At 40.5% G+C, this 26,258-nt stretch overlaps 1 protein-coding gene across 3 annotated transcripts in view; it reads left to right on the top strand.

Annotated features, from left to right (window-relative positions):
* Trpc4 (transient receptor potential cation channel subfamily C member 4) overlaps positions 1-26,258 on the top strand; it is a 174,617-nt gene that overhangs the window by 147,939 nt on the left and 420 nt on the right. For 2 of the 3 annotated variants that reach the window (XM_029475582.2, XM_029475584.2), the window contains 5 exons: positions 7,196-7,391; positions 10,236-10,430; positions 23,726-23,767; positions 23,875-23,964; positions 25,586-26,258. The exon at positions 25,586-26,258 is cut by the window's right edge and continues 420 nt beyond it. In XM_029475582.2, the coding sequence (XP_029331442.1) occupies positions 7,196-7,391; positions 10,236-10,430; positions 23,726-23,767; positions 23,875-23,964; positions 25,586-26,258 (1,196 nt within the window). The remainder of the gene's footprint in view (positions 1-7,195; positions 7,392-10,235; positions 10,431-23,725; positions 23,768-23,874; positions 23,965-25,585) is intronic. The other variant, XM_029475583.2, reaches the window with a different exon arrangement.

Raw genomic sequence — 26,258 nt, 5'->3', positions numbered from 1 at the left:
TGAAAAGATCATTTATATTATGGTCTTTATATAATAATATTATTTATATTATATATATATGTATATACACACAAAGAGACACATAAATTCATGCATAGGGAAAATGTGGAATTCAAAAAGGAAACCTATGTATTATTGACATCTTATAAGTATTCATGTGCACTCAATCTTGTTGAAAATCCAAATGCTTTTCTGTATTTCCACATGGCCCCTCATATGTTTCTTTTGATTTTTAGTGCAGTATGAAAAAACATGAGCATGTAAAAAATTCTCCAAAATGAATACTCAAATCTATCCATTATTATTGCCTAGAGCTTGCATGGGGATAAACAGTTCTCAGCAGCCACTGTCAACTTCTGGGGACTTTCATAAGCAGGATTGATGGCAGCCCATGCTCATGAAAGACTAGTGTCTATGCCACCACTTCAGAGGCTTTGTGCCTGGGTCCATTTCCTTCCCACTGTGAGAAATAGAAGGCTAGTAGGTTAAGAGGCTGGGTGGCTTCTCTGCACACAGCAATCACAGTTGGACACATGCTTGTCTTGTCACCTTAATAACCTTCCTCGTGGGCCCTCATAGAATTATACACAGTGCAAAAGAGTAATTTTCTAACTGGAAGAAAAGCAGGCATTTCACATAATCTAAATCACCCGTAGCTAAAATGCTCTAGTTGGTTTAATCCTGCATCTGTTTGTTTCTATCCTGATATTTAAAACTCCATTTTAATTAACCAACATCTGTTTATTTGCACAGTTAATCTCACCCTTTTAGATTTGATACAAACTAGCAGTCATAAGAAACCATGCAATCCTGATTCCCCCAAGTCTCATCTCAATTGTCCTCAGGTTGACTCCTTGGCCTTCATCAGCTCTCTCTGACCTTGGGCTGCAGGGAGGTGGTGAAACCTCCTTCAGTGGCACCCTTGTTTGCTAGGACTCTCCATGGCATCTTGGCTCAGATGGCTGGAATTATTTTAGGACTCTGTGTGTGCATGTGTGTGTGTGCATGAGTGTGTGTGCTTGTGTGTGTGTGTGTGTATGTGTGTGTGTGTTGCTTTTTGTTTTTCTTGTGAATTGGCCAAAGGCAATGAAAGCATAAGGCAATAAGGACCAGAACCACCACCCTCTCTCTATGCCTCTCAGAATCTTCCTGGATGTTGTCTGGTGGCTGATTGTCTCTGTGGCTTTCTGCAGCCACAGAGACAATCCCAAGCTCCACCTCTCTTAAAACTTTGCTGGTTTTTAGTGCATATCCCATTACAAGCTACTTGCCAAGCCCCCACTCCTGTGTGGTTGCAGCATCCTTCCCATGTGCTGCTGCACAGCATCTACAACTGAGTCACCTCCCTCCCTCATCCTCTGTACTTTAATTCAGTACCCAGCCCTTCTCACTTGCCCAACATCCCTGACAGGCTACTCTAACACTGTCCTGGTTTACGACCCCCTAAAATTTCAAGGCATCCTTTTGTTCCTAATATTGTCTTATTAGTAAATAATTGAATGTAATATCAAACCAAAACATTATAGTTTAGATGTCCAATGTAAGTTATCTGACATAAATCTAGTCTCCAGATAATTATGCTGGATTGTTTTAACTTAAGTATGGTTTTAGTTTATCTGTACCCATAATTTCTTTCATGACTTGAAAGGCAATAGATAACTGCATATCTCAGATATTGTAGGACTAAATCATCTGATACCCTCCCCCAAAGATGTTTCATCTAAATTATTCTTTCCTGTAAATGACAATTATGTTTTTCTCAATGATATTAAAAGCTAAATAATACAACGAACTCTGAATGTTAGTAAATAGGCTGTGTCAGGCTTAAGCTTATCCTTAGCTGACTCTGTTTTTGTGTAGCAGATGTCTGTCACTGCAAGAGAGACATATGGTGATAGTTGGTGTCTCTTGTTATCCGTCTACACTTGCTTTCTGCTTTCACATTCAGTTTTTCCTTCCACAAAAATTTTCACCTTATTACCCATTGTTTCACAGATTGTATTCCAAATGGCATTAAAATTAATTCATATAAGATGCCTAACACAGTGTCTGTGCTATCATCAGAGGTCCTCAAAGACAGTAGCAAATCTGAAACAGCATTATTTTGAGTAGAGTGCCATTTCTCATTCGTTTCATTAACTTCTTACCCCTTACCCCACAGTGTAGTTGTCTATCTCATTCCTTTCATCCCTGTTACCCTGTATAAATGGACATGTTTCTATATCTCTCAATTATCCTTCATTTAGCTCTTGCTTCCAAGACTTCACTAAAATCACTTAAGGAGGCACAGGGTAGCCGGGCATGGTGGTGCACGTCTTTAATCCCAGCACGCAGGAGGCAGAGGCAGGCGGATTTCTGAGTTCGAGGCCAGCCTGGTCTACAAAGTGAATTCCAGGACAGCCAGGGCTATACAGAGAAACCCTGTCTCGAAAGAAAAAAAAAAAAAAAGGAAGGAAGAAAGGAAGGAAGGAAGGAAGGGAGGGAGGGAGGGAGGGAGGGAGGGAGGGAGGGAGGGAGGGAGGGAGGGAGGGGAGGGAGGGAGGAAGGAGAGGGTAGGGTAGGGTATTCTGACCCCTGGTTCTTGTGGACCTTTATCATCTTATGTCATACTCTCTGTGACTCCTGAAGAAAACTTCCAATCAGGGACAGTTCACCAGTCTCTTTCCAAACTGTCCCTTCCTCATTACCAGCTCTCCCAGCTCTCTTCACCAGTGTTCCCATAATCCACCCATGCAGAGATCAAGTGAAATAGAAACCCGGGTTTAGCACTGCCTCCCTCCCTCTCCCATCACATGGCCTTTGTTAAATTCCCAAGGATAATTCCCATTATCTTGTCAATATCTTCCCTTCTTCACTGTCCGGGGCCTAATTCTATATTCTCTGGTCACTGAGTTTGTCCTGTCCTGTCCTGTCCTATCCTGACCTGTCCTGTCCTGTCCTGTCCTGACCTGTCCTGTCCTGTCCTGTCCTGTCCTGTCCTGTCCTGTCCTGTCCTGTCCTGTCCTATCCTATCCTGACCTGTCCTGTCCTGTCCTGTCCTGTCCTGTCCTGTCCTGACCTGACCTGACCTGTCCTGTCCTGTCCTGTCCTGTCCTGTCCTGACCTGTCCTGTCCTGTCCTGTCCTGTCCTGTCCTGTCCTGTCCTGTCCTGTCCTGACCTGTCCTGTCCTGTCCTGTCCTGTCCTGTCCTGTCCTGTCCTGTCCTGTCCTGTCTGTCTAATTCCTTCTCAGAAAATGTATTTCTAGACCAAGATTAGAGGCTCCACTATTCAAAACACCCAAATGATTTCCTGCCCCTTACCAGATTCATCTCTGGCCTTGGCTGGATCATCTCTGTCTTTCAGTGATCTGGCCTTTACCTCTCTTTTAAGCTTTGTTCCCAGGGTCCTAACATGATTTTTACTCCCCCCTGACCCCCGCCCCACCCCGACAAGCTGGTCCTGAGTCCCCAATGTATTATTTCCTTTTCCATCCCACTGCCCCCGTTTTGCCTTCACATTTTTCAAATGTTCATTCTTCTTGGACACGCTTTTCCTAACATACATCCCCAGAGCTACCTGGTCTGCACTCTCAGTGAGTATAGACTGGGCTTTGGGTCTCATAAGAGTCTGCATTTGTCACCAGCAAATGGATGCAATTCCCAACTCCTTTTGTGTTTTTACAGTTTTCTCACCGACTAGGAAGAAACTGCATGTCACTAAAAGACACCAAATAGTTGGTGTCTGAAGTAATTCTATTCAGAAGTTTAGCTAACTGTCCCTTGTAAAGGGACTCTCCTGCAGAGAGAGGGGCCATGAGCCTTAGCACAGTTCTGATTAAGGGAAGCTCATTTGTATGTATTGGAGTTGGAGCCAAATTCCTAATGTCTTAGGCTGGCTAATTAAGGTCATATTTTATGTATTTTAATATGACCTTGTTGAGGTAGATAACAAAAAGTAAATGCTGAGAAGGGTCTCAGCATGAGTTTGATCACTCGTCATTTCAGTCTCCTAGGACAAGAGGAAATGTCAGCTCAGAACACCATACTTTTTTTTTACTTTATTTTGTCTCTCTAGCTCTCAACATTTAGACCAGAAGGATCATGGTCATTAAAAAAAAATAACAGCTGAGTAATACCTTCTAAGGGAAGTAAGTAAAATGCACTTTGATAAAAAACAAAACCCTGACCCATATAAAGTGGTCTTGAGTTTAGAGATCACCACGTATTTTGTGGCATGTCAGTTAATTAGATTACTGCATTACCTCGGGAAATTAATGAGTATTTCCGAAAAATATCGGTTCTTTTCACTAACACAACGTGGAAAATCTCAGCCACATTAAGGCCCTCTGAGATGTGATTCAGCTAACAACTCCTAAATTTATGGACAGTGTAGGTCTATGTGGATTTGAGAATCAGTAATGATTAAAATATTCCTGGAAGCAATGGCTTTGAAATATTAACCTACATAAAAGTCCAACAAAGAAACAACTCATTCAGGAATACCCTAATACCAGGAGCTTAGTTCACCAAAGAAGCAGAAATATTTTAGCTAGGGGAAATGGTCCATAAATCTCCCCAGTTTCACCCAGTAAACAAAGGGAAAGGAAAAAAGAAAATTCTACAGTTGGTCACAAAATGTCTCTTTGCATTTCCCATGCTGAATCTTAACTTTTTAAATGCCCGTAGACATTTGCTAAACGATTGATGACCATTCTCTGAAAAACTCAGTCCTTTCAGACAGAAACAAATGGGGACTTTCAACTATGATGGCCCTTTAATCTGCATGGGTGCTTTTATGGGAATTCTTGAAGAGGTGGCAATAATGAAAAAGTCCTCCTCATGTCATTGCTGTGTAACTTGGTCTTTTCTTTCCTGCGTGTTGCATGTATGTATGTATGTATGTATACATTGTATACATACGGTTACACATGTGTTTGTGTGCATATGGAAGACCGAGGTTGAAGACTGGTGTCTCTTCAGTTTCACTGAGGTGTGTCTCTCACTGAGCCCAAAGCATGCTGATTTAGCTAGCCTGGCCACCAGCCTCGGGCATCCCCTGTCTCCACCCCATAAAGACTGGGATTTATAGGCAAGAGCCAGACCTGCCCAGCTTTTGTGTGGGTGCTCGGGATCTGGGCTCCAGGCAGTGGATTACACAGCAAGTACTTTATCTACTGAATCAAATCTCAGCCGCATCGTGTAAAACTTCCTGAGATGCTCGCTTGTGTCAGGACAAACACATCTGGATTATCATTGTATATTCCTATGAATAGCCATCACTACTGGGAAAGACAGGATGCAGACAATCCTATTAAATTCAAAGGATGCCTAAGAGTTACTAAAACTTAAGGAATTGGAATTTTGCACCAAATTAAGCTGTTTTCATGAACTTTTCTGGAGTTGATGAGTTCACTTGAGTCTCCATGACAATTTCAATGGGGCTCTCCCATATGAATGCATCTTCACCTTCTCATGCAACACCTTTCCTTCTGGCTAAGCGTGGTCAAAGCAGCAACTTTGTCACAGTTACCTATTGCAGCATTTAACTCTTCTAAAATGTAGAGAAAAATTAGATTTCATCTCCTAGAATCAGCTTTCCAACTGATAGAAATTTGAAGCTTTCATTTGTGAAAAGCAATAGATTTGTAGAAATAAGGTCTAAGAGGCAGTTTATATATATTTGGTTAAACTTCTTTGATCATGAGGGCCAGACGTGAATTGTGTCAGTAACAGGCTTTCTGCTGTAAGAAGATACATAGAATTGAGCCCTCGGGTCCTCTGAGCAAGGAGGATAAGCCCAGGTTTAGGAAGAGAGAGTTATCACAGCTGGCCCAGGAGGGTTCCGTCCTCATCGGTCTCAGTATGATGCAGTGTCTCCCTGTGTACTCTTCTTTCTTATTCTATGATTTATTCATCCTTTGTTGTCTGCATATCTGTATATATTGTTGCAAGACTCCCCATACCCTATTGCCAATGAGCCTCATAAACTCAATCTCAACCTCTTTGAGCATCTACATCATCTTAGTATCTCCTCCAGAGAGGAAGTCAGCCTCATGAATTCTGTCTTCCGGGGTCATCTGACTATAGCTGACCTCGTATTCACTGGTGGGCAGCTCAGGAAGGGATGAAGGAGCTATGCAGCTGGAACGTGGTTGACTTGTTCTCTGAATGGGATTCTAGTCTAGGCCTGGTCTTTCTAAAGACTGAAATTCCACCCCCTTAGACTCTATGCCAGGTACCCCAAGGTCTTCATTTTTGTCTTAATTTTTCTAAGAAAATGTAGATATAGTCTTATTTTGAATACTTTCAAGAGTCTAAAACCTTTACTACCATCATACCATGTTAATGTGTTATACAAAACATTAAAACAAATAATTTTTAATTTGGGTACAAGTGATTTTGATATTATTATATTTTCTCATGTTAAAATAAAGGACATATTTCCCTTTTAATAAAACAACCAGAATTCACTTGTTAACCTGAGTGAATAAAATATGCCTTGAAATTAAAATAAATTATAGTGTGTAAGCACTCTGACACTATCTGTTGTCCAATGCAGTATATGACGTACAGGTTCAGTTATAAATGTAAAAAATCTGAAAATCAAATTTATTTTGTTTTAATCTTTTCATAACGAAGAGTGAACCAGAAAAAGCCTGACTGGCTGTCATCAGGTAGTAAGCTTTAGAATTAACTCTCCTTCAGAGACTGAGGACAGGTCTCAACAAGTTGTCTACGAACAAATAGTAAATATGCGACACACTGTGAGTCAATTGTTCTCGGGTGAAATTGTGTATTTCTGCCAGCACAGCCAGCACAAAACAAACTCAAAAGTAATCAAGGGAGACTGTGTCTCATAAAGATGCTAAGATACAAGCTTTGCATATTGTCCATGTGTCGTGAGCATTATATTATTATCTCTGTATTTTCCTCCAACCATGTGAGAAATTAAAAACTATTCTTAACACAGCAATCAAACATTTTCAGGGTCTGAATCTCCTTTATCCATTTGCTCCAGCAAACAAAAGGTTTCAATGCCCTTTGGATAGTATAGTAAATAGAACAAAGGCGTATAATTTTTGTATCAGTTTGATAAAAATACTTTATTTTATTAAGTTTAATTTGTAATCTTTGTGCTAAATTAATACCATATATATGTACCTACATATAATATACATTATAAGATTACATTAATACTTTCATATTTTATTACAGGTTATTCGAGACACTACAGTCCCTGTTTTGGTCAATATTTGGACTCATCAATCTCTATGTTACCAATGTCAAAGCCCAGCACGAGTTCACTGAGTTTGTTGGGGCCACCATGTTTGGCACATATAATGTCATCTCTCTGGTTGTCCTGCTGAACATGTTAATCGCTATGATGAATAATTCTTACCAACTAATTGCCGTAAGTTGATAATTAACTTTAACTCAATGTTTTAATGTTGTTCTCTCCTCTATTCTATCTTCTCATCAGAAGAAATAAAGCTATAATTTACTATTGAGGGGAGAAAGATCAGAATTGTAAATAATTAATTGGTGGTGTATGTAAAGAGTATATAGCATAAATGGCTGTGTATTAATCTATTTTTCTACACAGAGTAACAGGGAAACTTAAGTCAGCCTCTGTTGCCAGGTAGCCACCACCATCAAACCATTTAGAATGAGATCGGCCATCTATCTATCAGCAAGCAGTCCATCAGCCTCAGCAGCATCTCTTTGCCTGTGATCTGCTAACTCAGCATAAACAAACCCACGCCAGCTTGGAAAGACAAAAATAAATCTTAGAGATAAATTTGGTAAAGAAAGAAAATTTTTTTCTTAAAGCCTAGAAAAACCAGAGGCTGGAGAGATGGCTTAGCATTTCAGAGCACTGGCTGCCCTTCTAAAGGTCCCAGGTTCTATTCCCAGCACTCCCATGGAGCTAATGACAGCTTATAACTCCACTCCCAGGGCATCCAGTATCCTCTTCTGGCTTCAGCTAATACCAGGCACACATATGGTGCACAGATCCATGAAACTGGTTTTCTAAAAGCTTAGTAAATACAACCAATATAGAAATGATCTTGAATTCTCCAGATCAATATGTGACATGATATATATTACTTAAAATTCTGGCTTGTAAACAATATAGCAGAATTTATTAATAATCTTACAAATTCTGCCTAGGCATAGTTGCTTAAATCTGTAATCTCAGAAATTGGAAGACTGAGATGGGCAGACCATTTTGAATTCAAGGCTAGCCTGAGCTACATAGTATGTTCCAGACCAGCCTAGGCTAAAACATGAAATACTGTGCCACAAAACACACAACCGATAAGAAAAATGTCTTACCAACTGATTGATTGTGTAAATGCCCTTTACCAAGGACTGTTATAGAGACATTGCAGCAACAGAAGTGGGGTCTTTGTCCATGTAAAACTTTGAACTTATGAACTTGTGGTCTAAGTCTACAGAGAACAGCTATATTTATAAACTGAAGCTTTACCATGGCACAAAACATGCATGAGAAGTCTTTCATAGCCACATCTTAGTGTACAGCATAACTAGATGCTGTCAATTGGGGGGGGGGAACATAGCAGCAGTTATGGTGTGCCTTTGAATCTATAGCAGAACTTCTGAACCGCTACTATGCTCTTGGACAAGTAGGACTCTAAATTTTAGTTCAATTTTCTTCACAGAGGTAAATTTTTCTGTTACCTCTCACTGATGAAAAAAGGCAGGGCATGAGAATACGACATTTGTATGTTTGATTCACAGGCTATTTGTTAGAAGTCCTCTTACTCTACTGAGCTGGGGATGAAGACCAGAGTTTGTGGCTACACAGAACCTCATGGAACATTCCAGAGCCTGAAGCTTTGGTTTTTGTTTGTTTGTTTGTTTTTGTTTCTTTTTATTTTTGTGTTGGGGTGGTGGGTTTGGTTTGTTGTTTGTTTGTTTGTTTGTTTGTTTTGTTTCTTTTGTTTTATTTAGATAGATCCCACATATATCCGGAGTACTAGAAAGGAACAGAAAATGCCAAGCTAGGTACAGAGACACTGCCGACAGTTTGGATCCCATGGAACATTAGATGTCCCAGCTTTGTCCAGAAGAAAACATTACTCAGGAGTATTGTGACATTAATTCATTGCTTTTTTAAAATGAATCTTGTTTTTCTAGGCAATGGATGGAAAACAAACCTCCCATCTTCCATTTTATTTAGCCCAAATACTGAAACCATTGTAAGATGGGCAGGCATCAGGACAGAGTTAGAGAAGCCTCAGTCATGTGAGGGAAACTCTTTGGGATGTTTGCATGTCGAGCATTGAAGTCTGTGTCTCCCAGAATCATAACACTGACTCTGCAAGCCATAGGGTAAATCAAAGAATGTAGAAAGGTTAGCACAAGCCATAACAGAAGTCTTCTCATACCTTTACATTGATCATAAATCTCTTATGCATCTACTGTGTATCAGTCATATACTTGACTTCTTAAAAGTTCTTTGTCTCAAAACATATAACAGGAACAAAAGAAATTAGCACAAAATTTCAACATTGAGGAGAGAGAGTAGAACCTGCTGTGAATGTGCCTCCTCTGCTGTTCTAGGTTTCCCTGGAGTGCAGAACTTGAACTGAGCACTGGTATACAAGGCATGTAGTCTCATGATTATGCTGGACTAACAGATGAGATTTGCTCACCATCCTGGGACACAAATCTCCTGCTTAATAGCTCTTGTATGATAGTCACACCCAGACTCAGTGCTGTGGTAGAGGCAGTATGCTGCATTGTGTGTTGGTGGGATTTCTCTGTAAATTTGCACCAGTAGTCTGAAGGTGAGAGAGAGAGAGTTGTCCATGTGGAAGCATCTCCGGGAAGACATTCCCTGAAGCACCAAAGGCTCATTGGTGAGCAACTGTGCACGGGCATTCAACTAAGCAATGTCCAAGGACTGGCCTGAGATGTAAAGCCACGCCTCTGCCTGGCACCTAATGAGACTGAACTAGGCCATTTCCAGGGCTAGAACTGCAGCGTTGGCTCCCAGTCATAACTAATCGCCAAGGCCTCTTTAATACACAACTGTCGATCTCTGTTTCCCTGGAGAAGGATGGACAGAGTGACAGTGACATATGTCCCTACTGGGTAAGTCATTGTCTCTGGGAGTTAGCAGTGTTTTTTTTATAAGCCATCTAATTAATGCTCCAAGAGTCACTCTGTGTCAGGTTCAGGTTCTGTCTGGGAGGTTTATATTACCTTGTCATTTTCTCTCGTTCAGGACCATGCAGATATAGAATGGAAATTTGCTCGAACAAAGCTTTGGATGAGCTACTTTGAAGAAGGAGGGACCCTACCTACACCTTTCAATGTCATCCCAAGCCCCAAGTCCCTGTGGTACCTGGTCAAGTGGATATGGACACACTTATGTAAGAAAAAGATGAGAAGGAAGCCAGAAAGCTTCGGGACAATTGGGGTAAGGGCACATCCTATTAGTGCCACACCAGCTGTCGAATATGTGTTTGCATAGAGTTGATTCTTTACCAAATATGGGCAGGTCTTGACACAGGGGGAGAGACAGAGAGAGAGAGAGAGAGAGAGAGAGAGAGAGAGAAAGACCTTATCAATCATATGCATAACTGAGGAAACAAATCTGAAAGGGAGACATGGCAGATTAAAAGAGATCAATATCCAACCCTGTGGGGTGAAAGAGAGTCAAGAGATCAATATCCAACCCTGTGGGGTGAAAGAGAGTCACAGCCTCCAGGGAGGTCTCTGGAAGACTGTGTGTCCCAATAGGGGATGCTGGGGGGGTGGAGTCCATGAAACCTTGTTGCTCTCTCTGTGCTCCCACCTGTGAGTTATCAGGGAAGTGTCTGGTGTCATGACTTCCTGTCCTGACTGACTGACCACACAGTGAAGTTTAACTGTATATCGCTTGTGTTCAGATCTCTGACAGAGTAGCTAGGACTCTTCCCCAGCCCGTTTTCTGAATAAAAGACATCAGTCACATCTCAGTAGAATCCACCCTCTTCAAAGAGGCCACTCTATTCTATTAGCCTAGGCGTGGGGCCACAGCCCTCTTTCTCTTCTACCCTGATTTCTAGCTTTTCTGCAATTGCAACAGTGATTTATCTGTGGCATATCTAACACTTTGTCTCTTTCTCCCTCTGAACTGTAGAGTCCATGAGGAAAAATGCATGCTGCAGTGTCTTCAAGTCCTAGTGTCTAGCACTGAATCCATCACTTAGGATGATATTGGCTGTTGGTTTACCAGTTATAGCCTTTATAAGTCTTCATTAGATCGGTTAACTTCAGTCCTATGGCTGTGGAGAGACTCCATGACTACTAAAACTCATATAAAAGAAAGCATTTAATTTAGGATTGTTTATAGTTTCAGAGGTTCAGTCCATTGTCATCACGGCCCAAAGCATGGTGACAGGCAGGCAGACGTGGAGCTGGAGAAGTAGCTCAACAATTCTGGATCTGGATCTGCAGGCAGTGCGGAGAGAGAGGGTGGGGGTCAGGGCTGGAGATATCTTTGGCTTCTGATATCCCAAAGCCCAACCCCAGTGACGGGATTCCTCCAACAAGACCATACCCACTTCAACAAGGCCATATCTCCTAATCCCTGTCAAACAGCACCACCCCTTAATGACTACCTATTCAAAGATATGAGTCTATTTTAGTCCATTCTCTTTTAAATTACCATATTTCACTCCCTGGCCCCCATAAGCTTATGTCCATATCATAATGCAAAAGTACATTCAGGCCAATTTCAAAAATCCCCATAGTCTGTCACAGGCTCAACCCTGTTTAAAAGCTGAAAGTCTCTCTGAGACTCAAAGCAATCTCTTAACTGTAATCCTCTGTAAAATTAAAAACCAGATCACACACTTCCAATATACAGTGGCACAAAATATGCATTATTCTTCCAAAAGAGAGGAAAGTGAGCATTCTGAAGTAACACTGGACCAAAGAAAGACCTAAAAAGCAGCACAGCAAACTCCAAACTCTGTATCTCCATGCCTGATGTCAAAATACTCTCCAGATCTCCAACTCCCACCAGCTTTGTTAACTGCAACACAATTATCTCTCTTGGGATGGTTCCACACTTGGTCCACAGCTTTCCTCAGGAAGTGTTCCACAGCTCTGCATCTCCAACATTCTTGGGGGCTCTAGTGAAATCCAGGATTCACCTACACAACTTGATGCAAGAGAGGACTCTATGCAAGGGCACCCCTGACATATGCCTAGCCTCGTTGGCTTTCCTTAGTCTAAGAGGGAGATTCCATTACCTATTTCTTGTATCCAAAGCTGCCAAGTTCTGCTGCTTTCTGGGGCTGGAATTTGGCCACGTCTTTCAAATACATTTTGATCAGGGTCTGTTTTCAGTGGTTTCCTTCACAGTGTAAGCTTTCCTTTACTTTTCACCAGTTGGAAGCATATGTGTGGGGTCTTGCCCTGAGGTGACCTCTTCCTTTTTCTCTTTTAAGATCAGATTTTGCTTTAAACTTTATTTATCTCCTTGAGCACTGGAGTTATCTCCATTATATTTCTTGATGCTCCTTTTCCCCTCAAACTATACATTTACTTTCTGTTTTCCTTGCTCAGTTTGCTTTTTTCTATTATAGATTTCCATTAAGACTGGCCATCAATAACCATGAGACACAGCCCATACTAGGCTGTCTTGAAATCTCCTCTGCCAATGCCATTAATCCAAAATTCTTCAGTTTATCCTCAGGCAGACATTTTGAAAAATGACAAGATAGAGCCACATTTCTTGCCAAAATATCACAAGAACAATCTCTAAGCCACTTACTAAAATTCTTTCTGAAACCTCATGAGCAGGGCCATCATTGTCTACACTGCTCTCAGCACCACTGTCTTCCCTGCTCCTATGACAATAGCACATCAATCCTGCTTAGAACATTCAACTGCTTTCCTAATCTAAAGTCCCAAAGCCCACCTTTCACCAACAGCAAGCATGGTCACAGCAATACTCTATTTCCTAGTACCAACTTCTGTCTTAAAGTTGTCCTAAAGACCATGCATGCAAATATATGAGTGTATGGGGTCATTACTACTCAAACCACCAGAGGCCCTGGTATTCTGAAATGCCAGATTCTATTTGGCCCATTGTACTAGTAAAGTCTTTGAGCTGGATTTTTCAGTTCCAGCTTCCTTTCAGCTTGAATTCTCCTTAATATTTCTGTCTATTTAAAGAATTCGATTTTCAAATGCTAAATTGACTTTGTCATTTCATTTAACTGTATGTCTATGTTTTCTTGAACATCACTTAGGCATTTATTGCTACTTTCCTTAAGTTCATTGGAGTGTTTGTTCTTGTCTTTTAAACGTCTTTATTTCTTTGAAGCGTATGAGTTTATTTTAAAATCTGTGTCCTGTGTTATTTTAAAATCTGTGTTCATCCAGGTCATTCTCATTGGAAACCATTTCTATAGGAGTCGTTGGTTGGGATGAAGGACATGCGTTCTTGTTGGAGATCAATTGTATAGGAGTTTGGTTGGAGGCTAGGACATAATGTCTTGGCCTTTCCTATTGTTTTTGTTTTGCAATGTGACCTGGGCATGTGGACTTCTTTCATGTGTCTAGTCTGAGAGACTTGCCTGTGTCATGTTGGGCTAATGTGACAGCCGTATATCTTGAGGTAGCTTTAGGAGTGTGGAGATGGCGTGAGTATGATTAATCTCGAGGGAACTCACCAAGAAAAGTGTGCAGAAGCTGTTAAAACTAGAAACAAGACCTGGATTGTGGTTCTGGCACTGGCAGCTGAGGGCCTTCCCCCTTGTCCTTGACTACACACTCTCACAGCTTGTGATTAGCTTTCACAGGCTCTCTCCTACAGAGAGTGCCATGGATTGTCCATTCAACCCAGTATCAATTCTAAGTCCAATGAGAAACTGACTGGCATGAGAGTCGCTGCTTAGGAGAGGCGATTTTGTTTGCTTCTATATACTATGCGCTCTGAGCTTGAGGAATCACAGTTGGGGAATATAAGTGACCTTACAATCACAGCTGGATCAGAAAAGTAACATAAAAAACCTCTTAGTAACTTGCTGCCTTTATCAGTGATTTTAAGAAAGAGTAGAAATCTTTTACTCTAAATGTTTGATTTGCCCACTAGGCTGCATTAAATTCAAATAATCTTTAAAATGTTGTAGAATAATGAACAGAAAAAATCTTTCAGGGATCACAGTAAGCAACAATGGCAAGTGTTCCAACAGGTCAGTAACTCAGCTAGAATTTGAGGTGTAGATGAGGTATGGAGATGGGGCCCCATTCTTGAAGGCATCTGTGAGGAAAGTACAGCAGTGAAGACACTACAATAATATCTGCTAAACAAACTAATCAATATGTTAATGTGGTAATATACAAGATGCTATACAAACAATGCATGCAATGACTGGCATTGTATGTAAAATATGTGTAAAATGTTTTCTGGAATGTGCACTTTCAGATTTCTCCTTTCTGGACCAAAATTTATTTGCTGCATTTCAATGTAAGAAGTTTTTAGAGGCAGGATCACATTATATAGCCCAGGCTAGCCTGGAACACTCAGAGATGCACCTGCCTTTGCATCTCCAGTACTGGGATTAAAAGGATGCACCACCACACCTGACTAAATTTCTAAGATTATTTTAAACAGTTCTTCAAGAGGAGAAGACAGCAATGATCATGTTACTTTAGTCAATATGGCCTAGTACATTGCTTCACATACAAGTGTTTTAATTTTGAAAAACAGAAAGTCCATGAGTTCATGGAAATGTGTCTTTCGCATTTATATTTTAGGCAAATCAGGGGGAACCTGGGGTTTTAATATGCCCATGAAACTTGTTATAACCTACTACACTCTCATCTTAATACTATATCCTCCTGTTTTGTCCACACAAAGGCTAGAGGACCATTCTCAGAACTGCCTTTCTGCTGTCTCCAAAGCCCCTCACTGGCAGCCATTAGTCTATGGCACCTCCAGTTCTTAGGTGCAAGGAAGGTCTTGAAATTCATTTAGACATCCTCCCTTCTAAGCACTGAGGAACACAAACCCTAGTTTGCTTCTGAAGTCAGAAAAGGGTTAGTTCTTTCAAGGTGCACGGTCACAGATGCATGACCACAGATGACATCCAGTTTTCTGTTAAAGGACCAAGTCCTACTTTTCAGAAGGAGACCTTAAATGGTGTAAGTTCCAGAGTTTTCTTGGCTATAGATTACTGTCCTCAAAACACAAAATTCTTCTGATTCTCTATTTTTAAATTTACATCTTTGGCTCCAATCTGATGCACAGCAAGATAATTTAAGCTAATTAGCCACAAACTTATTTTTTTCTTTTGCAATATACATTTTTTCTAACCTTTTATTGTGCATGCTTTAGTGATTTGAAAATTTATGTCAAACCAAATCTTCTGAGTCATACGTGCATCCTCCACCTTCGTTGCAGCATCAAATAGCTCTTATTCTCTCCCCTTAAGGGTCTTAGGTAAGCTTTATCCCAACCAAACTCAGAATTTTGTCTTTTTCTACTCTCTAAAGGTGTAATACTTTGGCTTACTTTGTGAACTCTTAATTGTGGTATGAGTGTCTCTCTCTCTCTCTCTCTCTCTCTCTCTCTCTCTCTCTCTCTCTCTGTGTGTGTGTGTGTGTGTGTGTGTGTGTGTGTGTGTGTGACATTATCTGTATAGTTTGCCTTTATCTACAAAACAAAAAGGGCATGAACTCATTGTAAAACTGGCCCAGAAAGGTAGTTCAGTGGTGAAAGGTGCTTTCTGCTAAGCCTGAAGAGCTGGACCCACATGGTAGAAGGAGAGAACCAACTCCTAAAAGTTAGCCTCTGACCTCTGTACACATGCTATGGCACATGTGTTCACACACATATATACATGCACACACAAAATACATGCATGCGGTTTCATTTTTTAAAAAAGGTGGTTGTCAGACTGTAGAAGAGTTAATGAGGAAAAAGGGTGCAAAGTCATTGCTATTGCTGTAAGGTCACTCAGCTGTGATGTCACTCATGTTTGGCCAACCTCTGTGATAATTTACTGCATGGACACTAGATCTTTAGAAAACAACTTCTTTACTTTATCCAGTTTCTCATGATCCCTTGGGGACAAAAGCAAGGGGAGTGGGGTGACAAATAGGTCCTTTGTTTCTCAGTGTACTTGGCTTCCCATCACCCTCTCTTATTCCCTGGAAAGTCTGAGGAATGCACAACAGGGTTTTGTGTTTCACACTCAGCTTTTGATTTTTCAGTGAGGCCTTCAGAGATTTTGAGCAACTATATCTTAAAGCCCTGCTTTAAACAGGCAGTTTTGAATTATGATCTGACCCACAACATGTGTAAATTTATGCCATGCTTTTAAAAAATTCACAATTCAGCCAGAGGTGAGTATGGTCTTCGAGGCATTCTCTCTAACCTTCCTACTGTGGTTTGCTTAGAAAGTCTTGTCACCCATAAGTTGTGTGAATTCACACTGCTGGTCATTCAATTCACATTCTCAGAAAGCACCTCGAACCACAGCTCTTCTTGGGTGTGACTGCCCTGGTTACTTTCCAGGAGTCATTATTGCTCAGTTCATCTTGTTCAAGCTTCCTGGCAATAGTGATTTAGTCATCCTGAAAACTCATCAATTCATGGTTTGTCTTAACCTCAGACTTCCTCTGATGGATAATTGATATTTTCAGGTAAATCAACCTTTCCCTTGATTACTTTATGCAGGAAAACAAATGATGAAGAAATGTTTTTTTGTTGAGCAAAACCTTTATGAAGGAAGTGCACCCCTTATTGACAGATGTTTTTTTTTTCCCCTAGGCAATCATAAAAATCCCACAGAAAGGCCAATTACTGAGAATACACTAATCAAATAACAGCAAAATCACGAGTCTGAGAATTTTGTTTATTGTATGTCTGTGATCTCTTGGAGGTCAGAAGAATGTGTTAGGTCCCCTGGAATAGAGTTGCAGAATGTTGTAAGTTACCATGTTCGTGCTAGAAACCAAACCTGGGTCCTCTGCAAGAGCAGCCAGTGCTCTTAACCATGGATCCATCTCTACAGTCCCCTATCAAATGTTTGTGAGTGCTTTCAGTGGTATTAAAGCTTTAGTCCAGCTTATACCAGAGTCATCTAGAATTCTTTTATAGATTGAAAGTTTAGTGAGAAGTCCCTCTTCAAAGAAAGCATTATGATTTATCTCAGCTTTATAAGCTAAAACTCAATCTCTGTGCTTATTGTTGGAGTGGTTTAAATACATTTAATTAAAGCCCAAGAAGGCTAAAGTACTGCCTCCCCCAAAGCATTGAATTGAAGTGAAACATTCTTAATGCTTCAGACAGGATGGATTTGTAACTGGGATGCATAAGTTAATAGGGCAACATATTAACTCCCCAAACTACCAAATCTTTCATAAAACCATGGCATTTCTTGAGTTTTATATTTTCCACTATGTGATCTTCTCTTCTGTGCATAGTAAAACATGAAGCAGGGTCTCAGGGTCACTCAGTGTCAGCCAGCCTCAGCATGTAGATGAGCAATTAAAGAGTCAGCAGTTGCCACAGAAATACAATTAATTAAGTCAGTGACAAGAGAATTAGAACCTGTGAATGTGCTGCCCCCATCCCCAGCTCCCCATCAGTTGTAAAAGAAGGAAGACAGCGGTCCAGGCCTGCACTTCATCTTTAATGGTAATTTGTCAAAATGTACAGCTCAAGCTTCACCACTCTCCATGGGCTTGACTATGTGTCTTACAGAAAGGACAGCAGCCATCCATGAAAAGCCTGGTTCCCCTGAGTTCCTGCTGGAAGATTTGCTGGGAACGGTTTATTCAACCCGCTTTTTTTTTTTTTTTTTTGGTTTGGTTTGGTTTTTTGTTTGTTTGTTTGTTGTAAAATAGTTATTTACATGTAGTTAGTTGAGACCTCACACTAACAATATTTTCTCATCTGACAGAATTAAGATAAGAGCAACATAGGAACACATAACACATGTCATTCTCATCATACACGATCAAGGGCACATGATATAAAAACATTGACCCTGATGTTTGGAATAGGGTATATATTACACATATATATGAATATGGATGTGATATATGTGTGTATATATATGTCATCTGAATATACCTATATTTAAAAAGGAGTCTAAAATTATGACACTTAGTAGTTGAGATTTCTGTAAGAAAGTTTGTGACTTTTGAATAATCTGTAATTCATCCTCTGTACTTTAGCACTTGTGAGAGAAACTACAGCTTCCTTGAAATATTGTGACTTTCCAGAGGCAACTTGGAAACTGAAATAGCCATTGTTTCCTTCTTCTAAACCAAGAGGACTTCATTATCATTTTTGACAGATTTCATTTTTATACATTTGAATTTGCTTGCTCAAAGGGGAGGTGGTATAGGATGTACTTTGTGAATTTGAACTTCAGGAATGAGGCCCTGATCTCTTGGTCTGACAGGATGGCATCTGGGAATCCTGTGTCTTTATTTTAGACATTTAGAACGTGGTCTTATGAAGAGGAATTCACAACTGCGTGCTGCAGTGGTGAGAAAGTGTTTTCTAGAGGACACTAAGTAAATTCTTTTCAAGCAGTGTCAAACTGCAATTTCTGGAGGAACTGATTCCATCCTGCATTGGCCCCTTGCCGTTTTACAGTTCTGAAGGAGAACACAGCAGGCTGCATCCTTAATAGGATTCACTGAGCAGAGGAAAGACTAAAAGGCATAATTCATGGGCCGGGAACTTAGTGACGGACAGAAACCAGAGTGGAAATGAAAGAAAATGACCCTGAACGTTGACTGCAGGGAATCATCGGCTTCTGCAGAAAGTCTGACATTCCACAGGGTAGACCTGGAAAGAATAGAAGCTAAAAAGCCCGCAAATGTCACAGTGCCTTCCCTGGAGCCCCTCTCCTGTTACAAACCTCTCTCTCAGTTTGAGAGAGCCTGTGCAGCTGTTGGAATCTCAGCTTCCCTTGCACAGTCAAGGCTTCTCACGACTTCATTTTCTTCCCATTAGTTCTATGATTCAAATGCCATGGTCTAGCCCAACACATCAGGTGGAACCTGCTTATGCTATATGAGTATATCTTCAGCCTCCACCCTTCCCCCCTCCCTCACCCCCACCCCCATCTTTAATGCTATCCTACCAGGGAACATTACACATGCAATCCAGCTGCATGTAGATTATTGACATGTGTATAACTGATGAAGAGAAGAGAATGACACCACCAAGTGTGTGTCTTCCAAAATACTCTCCCTAGACTCACGCTAAATTAAGTCTTTGATCTTGGCCCATTTTAACGTCAGACAGAGTTGACAACCAATCTAATTAAAAATAAAAGCTACAAAAATGCAACTCTCAACACTGCAAAAGCTTCACAGAAATCTGGTTATCCTCGTTCCCGTAGTGCTTTTAAATTAAATCCCCTGATTACATTATTGTTATAAACACTCCTCAGTCGATTCAAGGTGTGGGTTGTTCCGGTGACAATAATGATACAGTCTCCACTCTAACAATAGTAGAAGGCCCTTGAACGTCAGCAGATCTTTACCCAATAGCAAGGTGACAAATATCCCAAGTATAATTGAAGAAGATCTGATAGATGACATTTAAAGATATCACTAATTGGCAACAATTTATTATGTGTGTTACAAAGGGTATAATGAGTTTAACTATCTTCCTCTCCTTACTTCCAATGTTTAAGTTAGAAATTCCAAGCCCCTAGTACCTTGAAATGTGAACTTGTTGGTAGTATTATTTTTAAAGCTATTTTATTGGGTTCTTATACCTCTCCTTCTCTTCCAACTCTATTCCACCTTAATCCCTTCCAACCCTCCAACACTAGAGAGGAGAGGAAGGTGAGAGGGGAAAGGGGGGCATACCTCTTTCAACAACAAAATGGACTAGTTCCTGCTGATTATGGATGTTATTTTTCTTGAGGTCAGATCAATATTTGGTCTAAGGATATCTCCAGCTCCTTTTTCTTGTTGATTTGCTCAAGAACATTGTCAAACCTCAACAACAGCAACCAGGAGCAGCAGGGGAAGCAGCAGCCGCCCCAGGCTGCCTAGGGGATCTTCCTTTTCCGAGTCTCCAGAATTAAACCATCTGCAGCTGGCAAAATCACGCCCCTGCTAGTACAGGAGGCAAATCATAATCACCTGTTGTGAAGCAGTTTCTTATCCCATACCTGGGATTAAAATAAAAATATATTCACATAACATACCTGAGTTTTTTTTAAAGAAACAAACAAAAAAGTCTATAGTTTACTATAGTTGTATATAGGCTGAGGCCGTAAGGTTCAAGCCATGTGCAGACACAGGCACTGTGTAAAGCTGCACACAGAGCGATGGAGCTTCCAGAACAAAAGTCAAGATCTGTGGCCATGGCCAGAAGCTACAAAGTTCTATACTGCCTGATGCCAGGGCACTATCAAAGAAGTCACACGTCTTCCCATGGCACTTGGTTAATTAAAGATCCAGGTACTAAGGACCACTGACTGCACTGTGCCATCAGAGGTTTCTCATGAAGAGCCTAGACTAACTTTTCCAATACTGTTGCTCTCAGTAACACTTGTCTATCTCGACTTGTCAAAATCCTGGTGCCTGATGTTCAGTCGGAAACCCCACTTCTGGTTACATTCTTGACTCTGAACAATATTATCTCTTCCCCATGTTCACAGGACATTCAGTCTTCGCCACCATGTTTAATGATGGATTTTCCATTATCTGTGTCTTACTCCATCACCTTACAGAGGACAAGCCATTTAAGTGTGCTTATTCAATTTACTATTCAGAAGATTCTGCTTGCCTCTGAAAGAATATTGTCTATATGGATGTGTGGTCACCTAATGGTGTATTTTAAATGGGCTGTACAATCAAATAGCTCTTCTATAGAGACAAAAGAGAATCCGCAGAGATTGCTACAGACCAGTGTATGCAGAGTTACTCATAAAGATCCTGGACTCCTACAATAAATGGTTGACTTCTGAGTTTGACCATCATTCTTGTCCCTAGCTGTATCACTTAAAAGTCAATTTCTCATTCCCACATCTCTTTACTCCAAGGGTATCAGCATCTCATGATCTAGCTTAACAAAGTACTCTGATAAGCATGAAGCACATAAAAATCACTCAAAGAGAAGCAAATGCACTCAAATTATATCTTCTTAGAAGAAATCCAGAGATTGGTCAATTGATGAAGTTTGAGGATTCAGGGATATTTTTAATTCGTGTCAATCACTAATTAATAAGTGAAGAAAGATGAATAATACCAGTGACAGATGCTATGAATCATACCTCTTATTTAATGTCCTAAATTACCCAAAGAGTTTATTTTCACTGCACAATTTTAATGTCCCTCTGGGATATAATCAGTTTTATCCACATCTAATCTTAACTCCATATTCTTAATATTGTAATACCACTGCCCACTTCAAATGCAGACAATAGGGACAGATTCATAAAACTAGAGGCTAAAACAAGGGTCTGTGCTGAGTCACTAGGGAAGGGCATAGATGGGCTGAGGAGTGCACCCTTCATGCACATCACTAGGTGAGTGTGTTGGTTCAGATTCCCCCTTTCTTTAAGAAAGTGGTTATCTCATCTCTAGCAATTATGCTGACATTAAACAGCTGATATAATATCCCGAGGCTAAAGGGTATTGTGTAATTCCCAAGGAGATGGAGATGACAATCAGTTCACACAAAGTAAACCTTAAACCTCACCCACGGAATATAACCCCTCAGTTAGCTAAGTGAGCTTTTCCTATGCCTTTCCTTTTCTCTGACAAGCTTTTTATATTTGTTAATTTTTTCCCCAAGCCAATATATTATGTTTCACTTTAAACTACGTACTTTATTCTCTTGCATATTTGAATTTAAAATGTTGACTATGGATTTTAGGGAAGGTTCTAGAACTTGAAAAAAACCCTCTGTACATTTTAATGTTTAAATGCACCATGATATCTTTGTTTATCACTCATAACTCTGAATCTATCAACCCTAATCTCAGTTTAATGCTCACTAAAGCTCAACTATGACCTCAGGCTTCTTTTGACATTATCTTACTGAATTTAGAAAGATTCTAAAGCCAGAGAAGGTAGACCAACTGAATTGGTTCTATAGTAAATAAAGGGTCTATATACTTAAAGTATCTTGGAAGTCATTGGTTGATGTTGAATACTTTTTAGTGAATGTTAAAGATACATACATACATACATACATGCATGCATGCATACATACATACATACATATGACTCATTTTGTGCTTCTCTTTATTTTAAGCAATGTCACGGGGTCTGGAAGGCCACTGTCTTTTTCTAGAAATGTTTTTTCTCTTGGAATTTATCTTGGGTTTTGTTTCATCAGGAGGTAGACACCACCCCCATCTGGTGGCCCAGCCATAAAACTTCCATGCTACACTCTTCCAGATGGTCTAATTTTCTAGTTTTCTTGTTGGCAAATACCTTAATCATAGAGAGAACTCAGTTCGCATGTAGTGAACGATGTTTTTTGGTAATTAGTGGCTTTAGGAATCAAAGCACCGCCTTTCTTTCTTCCTGTAAATCACTGCTTTTCTTGAAACACAGACATTGCTTAGGCTCAGTAGAATAGAATTTTGACTTTTAATATATATATTTTTAAAATATCATTTTATATTTATGCACTGCTCTTTCTAAAATTCTATCTTATCAGCCTATGGTTAAACATTTACTAGGGAATAAGATCAAAAGCCTCATTAGAAACTAAGAACTATTATTCCCTTAGCTTCTCAAAATACACCAAATTAATTCCTTTATTACAGAAATGTTTTTACTTGGGTTGACTTTTTTCAGTGTTCTTTCTTAAGAATCAATGCCGCTGCTTATTAAAATTGCATTATGTGGGGTCACCATAGACGGGTTTCTATTAATGCTTTTAGAATACTTATGAAAGGTGAAAATGTAAAATTTTAATCTCATTTGTTGTTTAACTCAGTTTTTAATGGACTTTGTTCACCATCAGCCATCTTCTCTCCATTCTGTACAAAGAAGCTGATATAGTGTGCAGACCCACCTAAAACATCTCAGTCTTCCAAGAGGTAGCAGAGTTGGGAGCTTGGTGGGTATGACGCAGTGGGAGGAGTCAGTCACACTCCGGCTTCCCTGGGTGCTGTCTCCAAAGCCACAAGGTGAAAGGTAGCTGAAAGCCACATTCGCTACCTTGAAAACCATAGGTTTAACTAGTACCCTGGCTGGTTTTATTAAATCGCTTCTAACTAAAACAGAAAGTTTCTTCAGCGGATGTGCGACTGCAACTGGTGCAAGTTCACCGTCCTCCAAGATCTCAGATTATGTATTGTTATTTACAGTGACTGATTTTCTATATTTTTCTGTGCTGATATTTATGGGAAAATGCTAATTCCATTTGCTATTTCTTCCCCTGGTTATTTCCTGTCTCTGCCTTCAGTATTTCTAGGGATGTTGGGTGTGTATCCAGTATGGTCAGTTCATTCTCTCACAGCCCTGCAGCCTATCCCAGGACCCCATTTCTAGCACTGTTAATTTATTCTGCTTTAAGAGTCCTATACGTTATAGACTTGTGCCTTTTCACTTTAGTTCATTGATTCTTTGTGTGTGAAACCTCTCTGTGACTATGGCTCATTGCCCCCACTTTGGTGATAAAAGACAACAAGAACAGTCTTATCTGCAAAAGCGATAACTTTGAGGATAAAAATGTATCTATATAACCACCGGAGAATATCCTTTCCTTTTCAGCGGCGTGCTGCTGATAACTTGAGAAGACATCACCAATACCAAGTAAGTAGTGCTTGTGTTTGCTCCTGAAATGGCCATTCAAACGAAATGCAGATCTGACTCGGTACAGAAAGTGAATCCGTGCACTGAATGTCAATCCTGTCATTCAGGAGGTGATGAGGAACCTGGTGAAGCGGTACGTGGCAGCCATGATCAGAGAGGCAAAAACCGAAGAAGGCTTGACAGAGGAGAATGTCAAGGTAAAGCTTCGCCTTCATCGCGGAGGCAGCGTGTGGAGACAGCATGTGGAGGCAGCATGTGGAGGCAGCCTTTAAGGCCAGATTTACAAACCTAGCCATGCCTCCTGTGTTTTAAATTAAACTTCCATGGAACTAAGTGAAAGGGCAGACAGACAAACAGAAAAACAACAGCAAAGTAGAGAAATTTCCCAAGTTGCTTTGAAACATCTTTAGCCCACACTGTCAAGGGGGCTTACCTTAGTGGCAAGGAAACCCCTAGTCCCTGGTCGCATTCTGATCCATGTCCCCAATCCCTGCTGTGCCATGTGAGCTTCTCATTTGTATGTCAGCCTGATTTCTAAAAATTGGAAGCATTTACTAACCAATCTACTACCAATAGCACAAGCTTCCTGGGTCTCTGTGGTTCCTTGGGGGCAGGAATATAAAGTTTTCATTAATTGCAAGTTATAAGCTTAGTCTTTGAACTTGATTTCCAACTTTTAAAGTTTTGTGAGAGGAAATAAGTGAACATAGGCAATGGTATTTTAACGTTAAATGTGAATTGATTCTTTGATTTTTACATGGCCGTTCATAAATTTCGGAGGAATTCTTTCAGGTTAATGTGATTTTACAGATAAAACCAAAGCAATGAAAGCATCAAAGATCATTAGAGAAACAAGAGCTAAACAGTCATTGAGATAAGCAAGGAGAGGAGCTGCCAAACAGACAGCACAGATTGTCAATTAAATAGACTCCAAAGTATTTTTCTGCAACCATAAATCTCAATTATGAGGCTAAATACTTCCCTTTGTCCTGGAAGACAGTGTGGCTCTGGAGTAGAAGAGAAGCTAAGAAAGAGGTTTTCCAATGAAATAAAAAAAAAATATATAGGAATCTAGGAGCCTTGTGTGAACGAGAGCCAGGACTTCTGGACCCAATGGTTGGTCTAAGCCCCCGCAGAAGGTATTAAGAACAGAGGCAGTTTCTCAGAAGGCTAAGGTTCATGTTATTTTTACTTTGCACATCCTTTTCAGAGGAAAAAAAAATTATTGCATTAAAACACGTGACCCCAGGACCAGGAAGTGGTTTGACAGTTAGAAGCAGACTCCAGAGAGGAAGTATTTAAAATCACTGTCTCCAAGAAAGTAGACAACCCACCGAACAGTGACAGAGAGCACAATCCATTTTGTTTCTTTTTCTGTTACACTTAGAAGATTTCCCAGCTGCTTTTCTCATTGATGTCACAAAACACTAAAGAGAAGCAACTCAAAAAAGAAAAGATTTCCTTTGCCTCATGGTTTGAGAAGCAATGGTCCCTAGTGGCAGAGAAAGCAGAGTGGAACAGTTCATCTCATGGCAGCCAGGACTAGCACCACTGATACACCCAGAAGCATGTTTTAGGGATCTCTCTGCTCTGTCATGTTTGACATAAAGAATAACCATCATACTAGAATATAAAATACCAATAGGGAAATTAATGACACCAGGTATCAGAGTCAGAGCCTGAAATTCTAAGTAGAATCCCAGGAGGACAGAACCCTGCGACTTCAAAAGGGGCAGGACCATTTCAGACAGCTCTATGAAATTAGGAAATGATGTTTCCGTAAGTCAGCACCTAATGTGTCATTTGGATTTTATTCAGGAACTAAAGCAAGACATTTCTAGCTTCCGCTTCGAAGTTCTGGGATTGCTCAGAGGAAGCAAGCTCTCTACAATACAGTCAGCCAACGCGGCGAGTTCAGCGGACTCCGACGAGAAGAGCCAGAGCGAAGGTAATGGCAAGGACAAGAGAAAGAATCTCAGCCTCTTTGATTTAACCACTCTGATCCACCCGCGGTCGGCAGCCATTGCCTCCGAGAGACATAACCTAAGCAATGGTTCCGCCCTGGTGGTGCAGGAGCCGCCCAGGGAGAAGCAGAGGAAAGTGAATTTTGTGGCTGATATCAAAAACTTCGGGTTATTTCATAGACGGTCAAAGCAAAATGCTGCTGAGCAAAACGCAAACCAAATCTTCTCTGTTTCAGAAGAAATTACTCGTCAACAGGCGGCAGGAGCACTTGAGCGAAATATCGAACTGGAATCCAAAGGATTAGCTTCACGGGGTGACCGCAGCATTCCTGGTCTCAATGAACAGTGTGTGCTAGTAGACCATAGAGAAAGGAATACGGACACTTTGGGTTTACAGGTAGGCAAGAGAGTGTGCTCCACCTTCAAGTCGGAGAAGGTGGTGGTGGAAGACACGGTCCCTATTATACCAAAGGAGAAACACGCCCACGAGGAGGACTCGAGCATAGACTATGACTTAAGCCCCACGG

This window comes from Mus caroli, unplaced genomic scaffold (assembly GCF_978045245.1).
Source record: "Mus caroli unplaced genomic scaffold, Mus_caroli_1 scaffold_3, whole genome shotgun sequence".
In the NCBI taxonomy this organism is placed as follows: Eukaryota; Metazoa; Chordata; class Mammalia; order Rodentia; family Muridae; genus Mus; species Mus caroli.
Note: the sequence above shows the minus strand (reverse complement) of the source record. Positions and strands in the feature narration are given on the sequence as shown.